The sequence below is a fragment of the Amyelois transitella genome, chromosome 21 (genome assembly GCF_032362555.1).
Source record: "Amyelois transitella isolate CPQ chromosome 21, ilAmyTran1.1, whole genome shotgun sequence".
Taxonomy (NCBI): domain Eukaryota; kingdom Metazoa; phylum Arthropoda; class Insecta; order Lepidoptera; family Pyralidae; genus Amyelois; species Amyelois transitella.
Window position 1 is genome coordinate 55,001 of NC_083524.1, and position 13,683 is coordinate 68,683.

Genomic DNA, 13,683 nt, shown 5'->3' on the forward strand with positions numbered 1-13,683 from the left:
CCCACCCATATTAACCTAACCCCACCCATATTAACCTAACCCCACCCATATTAACCTAACCCCACCCATATTAACCTAACCCCACCCATATTAACCTAACCCCACCCATATTAACCTAACCCCACCCATATTAACCTAACCCCACCCATATTAACCTAACCCCACCCATATTAACCTAACCCCACCCATATTAACCTAACCCCACCCATATTAACCTAACCCCACCCATATTAACCTAACCCCACCCATATTAACCTAACCCCACCCATATTAACCTAACCCCACCCATATTAACCTAACCCCACCCATATTAACCTAACCCCACCCATATTAACCTAACCCCACCCATATTAACCTAACCCCACCCATATTAACCTAACCCCACCCATATTAACCTAACCCCACCCATATTAACCTAACCCCACCCATATTAACCTAACCCCACCCATATTAACCTAACCCCACCCATATTAACCTAACCCCACCCATATTAACCTAACCCCACCCATATTAACCTAACCCCACCCATATTAACCTAACCCCACCCATATTAACCTAACCCCACCCATATTAACCTAACCCCACCCATATTAACCTAACCCCACCCATATTAACCTAACCCCACCCATATTAACCTAACCCCACCCATATTAACCTAACCCCACCCATATTAACCTTTTTTTTTTTTTTTTTTTTTTTTTTTTTTTTTTTGTTACGAAGGGGAAATCCATTTACGGACGACCCCCCGGGTCTTCACCCGGGAGAGTGTGGGACTCCTGGCACCGAGTGTGCCAGACTACCGCACTAAAACCCCTCCGGCGCTTCCTTCCTGCCATTTCGAAGGCATCATGGGATCGGCTATGCATTCTACCATGATGCCCTCTGGCTCCTCGGTGCGGCTTTACCGAGGATCTTGCTTTATTGGGCGACTAGTAAGTTGCTAGTCGCCCATACTGCCCAGGATTAGTGGTCCTGTTGGGGGAGTAGGTGAGCACGGTAACGTGCTCGCCTTCTGCCACCCCGTCCACGTCTATGTGAGGGCGCGTTTGGATCTTCCTCCCGCGCCCTCTCAGCAGCCTCCTTCTGCGAGATGACGGTCTCACAGAAGGAAGCAACCGCCACCCAGTTCCTCTCGCTGCATAACATCCTGTCAACGACGTTATGCAGCGAGAGGTCGCCATCCCCCAAAATTTCCACCAGCTCTTGCCGCTGCGCCGACCACCTTGAGCAGTCTGCCAGAGTGTGTTGGGCCGTGTCGTCCGGCTCTCTACACTCATGGCAGACCTCGCTCCCCTCTTTCCCAATACGGTACAGGTAATGACCGAAGCAGCCATGCCCGGTCATTACCTGTGCCAACCTGTACGACACCTGGCCGTGGTGTCGATCCAGCCATTTGTCCAGCGATGGAAGGAGTGCCCCGATGGTGCGAACTCCGAATTCGGAGTTTTCGAGGTCACTCCTCCATCGCTCCCGTAACCTAGCCACGACCAGGTCCCACGTCTCCCTGCCTCTGCCGTCCACTTCTCTTTCGGCGGCAGGCAGAGCCCGCCACCTTGCCCTCTCCTTGTAGGCCTCCATATGGGCCAGCGCGTCCAGTTCCCACGGTGGGGTGCCAGCTAAGGCGCAGGCTGCCGCCCACGCCACCGTTATGTAGGCCCTGCATATTCGGATGGCTACCACTCTTTGTGGCCGCCGAAGCAGGGCCTTGTTGGCAGCGGAGAGCCTATCCGCCCATATCGGTGCCCCGTACAGTGCCATGCTGCGAGTGACATTCGCGTACAGGCGACGGCACGGGGCACCCGGCCCTCCTACGTTGGGCAGCAGTCGGCTGAGTGCTGACGCTGCACCAACGATTCGGGGAGCCATTCGCCTAAAGTGCTCCCCGAAGTCCCACCGTGGGTCCAGTATGATGCCGAGATATTTGATGTTCGGCATCATCCGGACTCTTTCTCCATCTACTAGAATGGACGCGCCAGCCGGAGGCCTCCAACCTCTTCCGCCGAAGGCAATGGCCTCAGTTTTGTTGAGGGCCACCCTCAGTCCCAGCAGCCTGATGCGGTAAACCATCAGGTCTGCCGCGACTGCCGCTCTGCGTAGGGTCCCCTCTAATTCTTCGCCCCAGACAGCGACCAACGTGTCATCCGCATAACAGATGACCGCCATCCGGGGCAAGAGGACCCCGCGGATGGCCCAGTCATAGCCGATGTTCCACAGCAGGGGTCCCAGCACCGACCCCTGGGGAACACCGCAAACCATTGCCCTCGACGTTATCATGCCATCCTTATTCTCGTAGAGCACTACCCTCGCCGTGAGGTAGTGCTCCACGATCCTCCGTAGATAAAGGGGCACCCCGTGGAACCGAAGTGCCTCCTTTATCACCTCAAAGGGGATGGAGCCGAAGGCGTTGGCGATGTCAAGGGACACAGCCACGGCCCCACCCCCCCTCTCAGTTGCCCTCTCCGAGAAATCCCTCAATGCCCCGATCGCGTCGATGGTAGACCGCCCAGTCCGGAACCCGAACTGGCGGTCCGAGATGTCCGGCCCCCTGTTTTCAAGATGCCGGATGATCCGGGATGCTATTACTCGTTCGAGCATCTTTCCGGATTCATCCAGCATTACAAGGGGCCTCCATCCGCTGGGGGAGTCCTCTGGCCGACCCTCTTTCCTCAGAAGGCAGAGCCGGCCTTCCTTCCATACCCCTGGGAACCGCCCTGTTTGGAGACAATCTTCAAATAAGTCCCTCAGGCGATCCCCAAGGTGTATAAGCGCCACCGGTATGACTCGGCCCGGGACCCCATCAGGACCCGGCGCCTTTTTGCTTCGATGGAGTCGGTCTATGACCCGCTCCATCTCTGCGTCAGTGACCGGCGGCACTTCCATCATATCGGAGGACTCCCGCTCCGGGGCAGCCATTCTCGGAGGGGCAAACTCTGGGACCTCGGGGAAGAGTCCCTCCACCACATTTCGGAGGAGCTCCGGTTCAAGAGAGGCCATCGGGGCGGCACACTGCATTTTGTTCCGTACAAGTTTGTACGGCCGCCCCCACGGGTCCCGGTCCAAGGCGGCCAAGAACTCTTTGTAGGATTCGTCTTTGGCCTTGGCAATCGCCTTGGACAGGGCCTCCTTAGCCTCTCTAAGTGCCGTGCGCAGGAGCTCCTCCTCACCCTCCACGGTCGTCCGTCGCCGCCTACACCGGGTGTATGCCCGGCGGGCACTATTGCTGGTGCGTCGGAGTACGGCGATCTCCGTCGGAGTACGGCGATCTCCTCCGACCACCAGTGCACCCGTTTTTTATTAGACGGCGGACCCGATCTCCTCATAGAGGCGTCACAGACAGCGACAAGCGACGCCCGAAAGCGGCAGGCCCTCTCCTCCACGTCGACGGACCGGTCTGGCGATTGTGTTCGCCAACGCTCAATCATGGCCGCCTCTTCAGCTGAGTCAGCGTCGAGGCTGGCCAGGCTCCACTTGCGGAACCGGTCCCTCGGGAGATTGCGATCTTGACTGGGCGGCCGCACCGAAGCCGGTCTGGAGACCGACATCCGAACATATAAATGGTCGGAGAGGGTCTCCACATCCCCCAGGACACGCCAACCTGTGACACGTGCAGCGGCGGAAGGGGTAGCGAACGAAACGTCCACTATGGAGCCCCCATTCCACCGTACACAGGTGTTGGCAGTGCCCTGGTTTAGGACACACAGCCCCGATGCCACCATCCAGTCGGAGAGGATCCTGCCGCGCAGGTCAGTGACGGGGGAACCCCATACCAAAGACTTGGCATTAAAGTCCCCCGCCACTATTACAGGCATGGGCGCCGCTCCCGCAATAATCCGCCCCACCTCTAAGAGGAGGGACTCAAACTCCCGTCGCGGTCTAGATGGGGCGAAGTACACAGCGACAAGAACCATGTCGCCCCATCTAGCCGCAACGTAGCCCCGGCCTGCACTCTGCTTGACCAGAGGAGGCCGGTCTCCCAACCGGGGTATGGTCACCGCGACCTCTCCCTCCGTGTCCCTTACCCACGTAGGGAGTGGGGGAACAAAGTACGGCTCAGACACAATGGCAGCACTAATGCCCCACTCCGCCAGGTGTTGCAGCAAGAGATCTTGCGCGCGGGCGGAGTGGTTGATGTTGCACTGCAGCAGCTCAAGTGCTTGGTGCTGACGTCTGGGCATTAGTGCTCCATTGTGTTGCCTACTCTTTTTAGCCCGGTGGGCTCCAGTCGTCCCCTGGTGCGCGGGGGGTTACACGCCTTCCCTCCCATTGTGTGCTTCGCCGGGAGTTTGGCATGATGGCACACCGCGCACCAGGGCTCCTTCTCAACACATTGCTGTGTGAGGTGCCCCGTTTTCCCGCATCTGTGGCAAAGTTCCGACCTGTCCACCGGTGATGGGCACAGCGCCCACGTATGGCCCAAACCCATGCACCTGAAACAGCGCATGGGCAGGGGTTCCAGGCCAGTGATTTTGGCAGACGACCAACCGATCAATATACGGCCGTCTGCCACGAGGGCGTTGGCCACGGCTACTGGGCAGGTCACGATGACAGCCCCGGTAAAGTCCCGTGTCATTCGGATCTGCCCCACCTTTACATGTTCCGGTGGACATTTGCCAGCCAGGGACACCTCATTCCGCAAGGTCTCCGGGGTGATTGATTCATCAAACCCGGAGATTTTAATTTGGGCCGTTTTGTACGGCCTCGTGACCTCGGCCACATCCCCCACCAGATCCCGGATTTTGTCAGCAAGGTTGTCAGCGACAACGCTGCTGTCGTTTCCGGGAATCTCGATGATTCTGGCGCCCGTCGCCGTACTCCTCACCGCCACGTGATCCACACCCACGGTCGCCAGTTTTATAGTGGTGACCCTTCCCATCACCGTTTTGTAGTCGACTGTGGCACCCGACTTGAGAGTCACCACCACAGCCGTCGATTTGGGAAGGGCATACTGCCGCTTGACCGGTGCGGGGGCCGTAGGGCGAGGAGCCGCACCATCCACCTCAGGGGGGGAGGATTTTTTCCCCTTCCCCTTATTTTTCCCTTTTTTCACTACCTCCGTCCAAGAGGAGGAGGGGGAGGGTTCCTCCTGGGGTGGGGCGCCAGAAGCATCCTGTGAGGGAGCTTGCTGGGCCTTTGCCGTTGTGGCTTTAGGCGCTTTGGGCGCCGGGCCAGGTCTTGCCGGGGGCATCAGGGTGGAACCTGCAACTGCCCCCACATTTCCGGGTTGTATGGGTGCCTTAACTTTTTTGGCATCATGGGCCTTTCCAGCCTCCTTATTGCGACGGTCAGCCGCAAGTGGTGGACGCAGCACCTCCTGAGGGGCAACAATAGCCCTCTTTTCTAGCTCCTTTATGCGGTCATTCATCATTCCCCCCAGAGAGAGGAAAAGGTCCCTGGTGAGGGACTCTCCGAACGACCGCATGGAGCGGTCAACTTGGGCCATAATATCGGCCGTCGAGTCTAGGGTCTCCGCATTGGGGGCCTTCCTCTCCGAGAATGCGGTACGGAGGGCTTTGGTCTCCTGCCTGAGCAGCGCCAACTCCTCCCGCATTCTCTTGTTGTCGGCCGCCATTTTGCGGATGGCCTCTGCCTCTTCGCCTCGGTCCGAGATTTTATCCGCCGCTGCGAGGATCTCGGCACAGGCAGCCTTCATTTTCGCCCAAGTTGTCCCCTTGAGGTTGCCCGACTTCTTGGCCTCCTCAAGTACGGTTCGAGCCGCCTTGCGTACCACCTCCAGTTGACCGTCCACTATTGAGGCCTCACTGGTGTTCTCTTGGGGATCTTTTAAATAACCCGCCGCTCTGTCCGCCTCATCTTCGAATTCGGCGAATTCCGACGCCATTTGTGATAGCCTGGCCTTAGCCTGGCTCAGCCCCGCACTGGTCGCCTTTGCCGGCGCACGCCCTCTTTTGGGCTCGCTAAATTTTGCACCCTTTTCAGGGAGCGTGTCCTCCTCAATGTTTTCGGCCCTCCTCTTTGGTGGCGAAGTTTGTGTGCGCCGACCAGCGTGACGGCCCCTCGTGGCTGTGTTGATTTTGGGGCCTCGCGATCTTAGTGTAGGCCCCTCCAGCGCCTTCCGTTTGCGGGGAACACTGCCCCTGCCGTCCTTGAGGTCTTCCATCATTGTGGCTTCCGGAAGGCTGTCGTAGTCCTCGTCGGATGTCGGCGCGAGGATTAGCGACCCTCGGCTCGTCGACCGTGTCGACAATTGGGAGGGACTTGCGTCCCTCTGGCGGTAAGTGCCCCCCCCAGATACGGTGGGGCAGCCCACGCCCGAAGACGTGGGGAGGGATTCTCCGACTCCTTGGGAGTCGGTACCCTCCTGGGGTATTGTAGTTTTCTTAGACGCCATTTTCATTGATTTCCTTTTTTAACAGGGTGAGGTCCCTGATCTCCTCCACCTCTTCAGTGGGCGCTTGGGACGGGACTCCCCCCCCGCCATTCATCCCATCGGCACGCCCGACCTTGGGATTAGGGTTATTTTTTATTGAGGTTTTCTTCCTCGCGACGAAACGTCCTCGGCCCCATCAATTTGGGGTAACGAGTTGCCCGGCGCCGAGCCGAAACCTGACGCCGCGCGAGTCACATCCACTCACTGTCTGAGGGCAGACAAGAGGGAGCGACTGGTAGGCGGACCTGGACGCAAAAGCGTCTGCCCAGAAGCCAGTTAGGCTATTCAACCCGTCCATGTGTCAGGACATTTGCCGATGGATAACAAAACCCCTAATAGCGGAGAGTTATTAACCATCGCCCAGGGTGCACCAGCCCAGTGACTTGTCAGCCCGCCGCTATCACCGGATCAAAGATCAAGCAACAGAAGCAAAGCTTTCAAGGTACTGAGCCAACGTGGAGGTTTCCTGACCGTAGCACCCCACCACCCATATTAACCTAACCCCACCCATATTAACCTAACCCCACCCATATTAACCTAACCCCACCCATATTAACCTAACCCCACCCATATTAACCTAACCCCACCCATATTAACCTAACCCCACCCATATTAACCTAACCCCACCCATATTAACCTAACCCCACCCATATTAACCTAACCCCACCCATATTAACCTAACCCCACCCATATTAACCTAACCCCACCCATATTAACCTAACCCCACCCATATTAACCTAACCCCACCCATATTAACCTAACCCCACCCATATTAACCTAACCCCACCCATATTAACCTAACCCCACCCATATTAACCTAACCCCACCCATATTAACCTAACCCCACCCATATTAACCTAACCCCACCCATATTAACCTAACCCCACCCATATTAACCTAACCCCACCCATATTAACCTAACCCCACCCATATTAACCTAACCCCACCCATATTAACCTAACCCCACCCATATTAACCTAACCCCACCCATATTAACCTAACCCCACCCATATTAACCTAACCCCACCCATATTAACCTAACCCCACCCATATTAACCTAACCCCACCCATATTAACCTAACCCCACCCATATTAACCTAACCCCACCCATATTAACCTAACCCCACCCATATTAACCTAACCCCACCCATATTAACCTAACCCCACCCATATTAACCTAACCCCACCCATATTAACCTAACCCCACCCATATTAACCTAACCCCACCCATATTAACCTAACCCCACCCATATTAACCTAACCCCACCCATATTAACCTAACCCCACCCATATTAACCTAACCCCACCCATATTAACCTAACCCCACCCATATTAACCTAACCCCACCCATATTAACCTAACCCCACCCATATTAACCTAACCCCACCCATATTAACCTAACCCCACCCATATTAACCTAACCCCACCCATATTAACCTAACCCCACCCATATTAACCTAACCCCACCCATATTAACCTAACCCCACCCATATTAACCTAACCCCACCCATATTAACCTAACCCCACCCATATTAACCTAACCCCACCCATATTAACCTAACCCCACCCATATTAACCTAACCCCACCCATATTAACCTAACCCCACCCATATTAACCTAACCCCACCCACCCGGGCAATTTTTCTTATTTATAATTGTTTGAAGAGAAACCATATCGCGCTTTATTTTAGATCAGCGCCATCTATTATGTTTTTTTTATCGTAGCTTTGCTTTTGTCTGTTTTATCGTAGCTTTGTGGTCTGAGAATCGACCAACATCTATCTTTTATTTATACCCCTTAGTGCTTAACGAGCAATACTATTTAACAAGCAATGTTTATGTATAAGTATATAAAGAGTAAACACAGCCTGAGAAGAAAAAAAAAAAAAAAAAAAAAAAAAAAAAAAAAAAAAAAAAAAAAAAAAAAAAGGTCTCTGCGGGTCTTCACTTTTGCACTTTTGGATTATCAGAGTTCACCAAGTTAAATAGCTCGCTATCCTCTAGCTGCTACGGACTAGTCAACTCACCTCTTACAAGTTGTTAAATTCTTCCCGTTCAAAAAGGTACTTAAAGCGTTTTGCATATTGTTTGTAAATCTTTCCACATCTACCGACCCATCTGATAAATCGGATGCGGTTAATTACTACAAACTTTTTCCTTTGTTTAAAGATCTACTTATACGATATGTATATAACATTTTTTTAGAAGATTTAACTTTTTGCTAATATCCTAACTACCACACTAGGTACAGCTTTATTTATTCTAATTGCACCTTTAGAACGGCTTAAAAAATGTATGTTACCAAAAATCTGTTTTTTGAATTCGATTTGAATTACAAATACTTTGTCTAACCTAAAACCAAAAAAATAATAATAATATAAGTAAGTCTTTGGTGATACTTACAATACAAAATTAAAAGCGGTCCCCTAACGTAGCGGACGTATTTCTTGAAATTTATTACGTAATACATACCTACTAAGTTACCCTAAGATTGAGTTTCTTGCATTATTTCTTACTTAGTCGGGATTTTTTTTATTTAATATTTTATCCTTAAGATTTTTCACTGCAGGGTCCCCGACTTCGCCGATTTAGAGTTGTGATTATGAAGATTTCAGGAAATTTTTTTATTAGAGCATTACATATGAGCAATGAAGGAATGAAAAGTGTGTCTATGTACTTCTCCAAACGGGTTACCTAGACACTGCCGTACTGTAATTCAAACATTAACAAGTAATTAGCAGCAATTTGTATTAAAGATTTTCTGTTACAAAAATGAGCAAACACATTATAAAAATAATAAACACAAGTAACCATAGCACGTTTTGGATGTGCGCAATATGGATGAGCGCCATCTAGCGTAAAAAGGGGAAAAACTAATCACACATCCCGCCCGCCAAGAACTTTGTTTTTTTCTTCCAGCTGTCCTTTCGATTAGGGTCACCATCTTGGTGTGTACTCTTTTTTGCGGTAACACAGACTCTTAATTATATTGTATCTATATACAAAATTTCAAGACAAGAAACAAACAAATAAACTCTTTTATAATATTTGTTAACAATCGCGTAACCAGAAGGAGAAATAAGTAGAAATTATTAGTCAACATACAGTGTAATTTTTAATCAAAACACTCACCTTTTTAGAAGACGTTTCGAAGGATGAAAATATTATATTTTCCTAAACATATCCCCAATCTACTAGTATTGGCCGAAACGGTTTATCTGAATTTGCAAAATTTTCATTGAGTCAAGATAATCGTCCTTTTCTATGCGTAGGTTGATACATATTTGGCTGGATTCTTTCTTGTTCTCTGTAAGCATGTAATCAAAACATGATTACGCGAGTAGTGAGTGAGTAGAGAGAGTAAACAACACGCGCCTCGGACATAGATACAGTCGGCGCGCCGCACTCGCCGTGTGGTGTGCGCCGCTACGAGGCCGAGTGCCTTCCTAATGTGCTCTGATTAGCTCTATTCAGTGCGAGACTTGTGATTACGTCCTCTTGTAACTTGTGATTCGCGGCATCAATATATCAATGCTAAAGGCTACGACATGCGGCAGTCGGTTTCGCTTCCATTATGAATGCTTCTCATACGCTTGAGCATTTGAGCGAGAACCTGTGGTTGAAATACTTTCAGACGGTTGAGGAGATGGTTTCGTTAAAAATTGTGTACATAGTGTTGATGCTGATCATCTTCTTCGCGGGGATGGTCGGCAACATGGTGACGTGCGTGGTGATTTACTACGACCGCAGCATGCACAACGTCACCAACTACTACCTGTTTAACCTCGCGGTGTCGGACCTGGTGGCGTTATTGACTATATTGCTGGAGGTGGCCTATTACAGCGGAAAGATTCCGATACCGACGGACGTGCTGGGAAATGCGGTCTGCAAAATGGAGACGTTTATGCTAGGCGTTCTGTGGAACAACAGCATCTTGATCATAACGGCGCTGGCGGTGGAGCGGTACGTGGCGGTCGTGCACCCGCTGGCGGTGAAGAGGCGGCGCGTGCGGCGGCGCGTGGCGCGGGTGATGGCGGCCGCGTGGAGCGTGGCCGTGCTGGAGACGCTGCCCGACGTGTTCTTCGTCAAGATGCTGTACACGCGGTTCGGGCCCGTGTGCTTCGTGACGCTGTCGTGGTACAACCAGGTGCTCAGCGCGGCCGCGGCGTTCTGCAACTTTCTGGTGCCGCTCGCGATCATGCTGTACGTTTACATCGTCATCGCGCTTACTGTCAACGCCAGCTACCACACTACTGATGAAGACAACATATTTAATCAACTGAATTACAAGAAGAAGATCAACAAACTTATCAGTAAGAATTCACAATAAGTGAATACTTATATATCATATCCGTATGACTATGATTTTAAGAAGTAGGTACTCATCAACTTATAATCAATTCAAGTAGGGCATTGCTCGAAGTTTCATTAGCAAAAATCAATTCCATTATAAAAGTTAGGGCCGAACCTTGTAAAGTTCGTGTATTTGTGCTGTCCAACCTTGCCCAGTTCTCAGTTTATAGTATATGATAAACGTATAGCCGGGAGAGTAAAAAGATACAAACTACGAAAAACCCAAAGAACCAAAAACATTTTTATGTTAAGAGAGTAGGTATTTAGTATTTTAGTATTTTTTTATGTGTAGACCTGTTGTATAAACTTAAGACCTTGTTGTACTCATATTATGCAAACTAGTGTGCAAACTGCAATAAATTTTGTGTTGCTGGTGTGGCGAAATCTATACGCCATAAATCACAAAAATAAAAAATAGCATCACGCGACGCTATCAGTCGTAAACAGCGAAAAACCTAAATCGCGCAAGCAAAGATTTCACAGATTGGAGCTATATATACAACCTCCGACACAACATTGTCGGAGCCGCGGTTCCCCAGGCATAACACCTAGCCTGGCGGAAGATCTTCCCTTTGGTGGCGGTCGAGCCGAATCATCGCTCCCGCTACATTGGTGACACCGACGTGATTGAAGGCAACCTTCTCCATCATTATCAACTCCAATCCTCAGCATCACTCCTCACTCTGCAAGCAGTCTCACAGCAAGCCAGCAACTGGGTATCGCAGCAGGTCCATCACAGCCAATTCAACGAGCTTCCTGGTCCTGTCTCCACCCGCACTCACTCTCATCGACTTCGGCGACCGACGCGTCTACGCAGCCCACGCCTGGATCTCATCGGCGGCGTCTCTTCTCCAGCGTGGCAGCTCCTACCGACGCCGACAGTGTCGACATCGCTCTCAACAGTTCTCGACTCACCGCAGACTACGAGCATTATCTCCACTTCCGACTCACTAAGAAAACAACCTGGCACTTGCAAGCTCACGCACAGATTGCACAGCAAAAATGAAAAACCAAGACTTCAGACCTCCGGTCTTGGGGGGGAGTACTGTGGCGAAATCTATACGCCATACTGGTATAATGGTTATGCAACAAGTGTTTCAGATCTTTTATTTTTATACGCTAACAGAAAATGCTCTATCAGTCTGAACAACTTTTGTTAGACGTCTTTTCGATATTTCCTATATTTTAGCAGAGCTGTTATGGTTTGACTTCAGCTTGTCCAGATTCCAAAATAAGCTCTTTATGTGGGCGAGATATAAAAGCTATGCAATTTCATTAAAATCCGGAGATTATCGTGTACAATCAAACATACTAATAGAATTGCATTTTTTTTAAATTCATGCTCGGTTAGTTTCGTCATCGTAATGAATTATTTTTTTGAAAATATACATAATGTACAGACTAAATTTTTTTACTGTTTTATTTTATGTATTGATGATAAAAATTTAAATTTGAGTGAAAAGAACCCGCATTCCTAATCGCTTGTACTTCTTTCCTTAGAATGAATGCTTCCTTAGAACCTAACAAATACTTAATATGTGTTGATGTCCAGTGGCGCTGACGCTGTCGTTCCTGGCGTGCTGGCTGCCGTACTTCAGCCTGCGCGTGGTGTACGCGCTCGGGGACCCGCGCATGCTCATCGGGCTAGCTCAGGTATGTCTCCCGCTCGTCGCGACGACTGATCAGCGCCGGCCACAGACGCGCACGCGGTTCGCACTGCGCTGGGCAACGGCGCGTGCCGCCGGCGTCGCTCTGAAACCAGCCTGACGTGATGGCTCTTGTTGCAGCACTGGCAGGTGTGGTACGTGGTGGTCTCTCTCGGCGCGTGGTTCAGCTCGATGCTCAACCCGCTTCTGTTCAGCCTCATGTCCACCAAGTTCAGGAAAGCCCTCAAGGTAACTGCGGACTGGCATCTTTGTTAGTAGGTACCTTTTCACAAAATCATACTTATACGTAATAGCATATTTTCGATTGAATTATCAGGGTTCTAATTGTCTGTTAAAGTTTACCTTTCCGTAAAAGGATTTCTTTACGTTCGACCACTTGTAATCAGAATTCGGATATTTCGGAAATATATAAGCATAACAATCTAAGACAATTGTTGAATTTAACTGATTTGAGGATAACTTCATAGATATACATATCTGTATTCTTTGGTTCTTGATTTTGAACTTCTACATTAAAAAATCTGTTTCTTTTCAGAATCTATGGTACACCAAACTGTTGAGACGTAATTTAGAACGTGAGCCAGTCTGGCTTTAGTTTGGAATAAAGAAGAAGGAAGAAGATAGTCAATGCCCGACATTCTCCGCACATTAGATATACCTACGTTAATGAAACACATTCCGTGTATGATCTAAGATCCCGTGTGACCTCGCCAAAAGCTATCAATTATTGCTGGAGCCGAAGCAGGCTGACCGTCCTCGATCAATGATATGATTTACAGCGATCCAATATTTTCAATATGATAATGACATTGAACTTGTACCTGCAGCGTCAACCTTCTGTAAGATTTAAGTAAGATGTACGAGTGGGCCTACTCGGCTTAGTTGTCATGTTAATAAACAAGAAAGCATTTGTAGTTAATGGTGAATAAAATTTCTTAAAAACTATATACGATTTAATTGGGCCTGAATTACCTGATATGCTTTATTTCAGAAATGTTTACTGTAGCATGTTTATTCGCAGTCGTCCAGATAACAGCCGTAATTTCAAATATTGAATCAGGGCGCGCGGCGCGTGCGCCCGGCCGCCGGCAGCGGGCCGCGGAATGTCCTTCACTAATGTTGTTCACGGTCGAGAGCCCCAGTAATTCATTATTTGTATCTACATCTTCTATATACATAAAAGCGAAAAACACTAACTCACTGATTAAGAAATCTCAAAAACTACTGAACCAATAAGAAAAAAAGATTTGGCCGGAATGAAGATTGTTAGAAGAG

The 13,683-nt window shown here is 49.9% G+C and overlaps 2 protein-coding genes across 4 annotated transcripts; one reads left to right on the forward strand and one right to left on the reverse strand.

Annotated features, from left to right (window-relative positions):
- Positions 1–4,174: 4,174 nt before the first annotated feature.
- Positions 4,175–6,349, reverse strand: LOC132903109 (uncharacterized). Its single transcript, XM_060950466.1, has one exon. The coding sequence runs from the start codon at positions 6,347–6,349 to the stop codon at positions 4,175–4,177; it is 2,175 nt and encodes a 724-aa protein (XP_060806449.1).
- A 3,448-nt stretch (positions 6,350–9,797) lies between these two features.
- Positions 9,798–13,308, forward strand: LOC106140243 (neuromedin-U receptor 2). Of its 3 annotated transcripts, none has more exons than XM_060950326.1 (4): positions 9,798–10,701; positions 12,294–12,394; positions 12,529–12,636; positions 12,944–13,308. In XM_060950326.1, exons 1-4 carry the CDS (start codon positions 9,963–9,965, stop codon positions 13,001–13,003), a joined length of 1,008 nt encoding a protein of 335 aa, XP_060806309.1. In that variant the 5' UTR covers positions 9,798–9,962; the 3' UTR covers positions 13,004–13,308. The 3 variants fall into 3 exon arrangements, with proteins under 3 accessions (XP_060806309.1, XP_013197266.1, XP_060806310.1); XM_013341812.2 differs by having other exon boundaries at positions 12,529–12,662; positions 12,944–12,986; XM_060950327.1 differs by lacking the exon at positions 12,529–12,636.
- The last annotated feature ends 375 nt before the right edge of the window (positions 13,309–13,683 follow it).

What these genes read in the sequence shown, in the direction of transcription:
- LOC106140243 (XM_060950326.1), top strand. Translation starts at nt 9,963, where the DNA reads ATGAATGCTTCTCATACGCTTGAGCATTTGAGCGAGAACCTGTGGTTG. An exon ending in GAAGATCAACAAACTTATCA is followed by an intron (nt 10,702 to 12,293) that starts GTAAGAATTCAC and finishes GTTGATGTCCAG; the next exon opens with TGGCGCTGACGCTGTCGTTC. An exon ending in AGTTCAGGAAAGCCCTCAAG is followed by an intron (nt 12,637 to 12,943) that starts GTAACTGCGGAC and finishes GTTTCTTTTCAG; the next exon opens with AATCTATGGTACACCAAACT.
- LOC132903109 (XM_060950466.1), bottom strand. Translation starts at nt 6,349, where the DNA reads ATGGCGTCTAAGAAAACTACAATACCCCAGGAGGGTACCGACTCCCAA.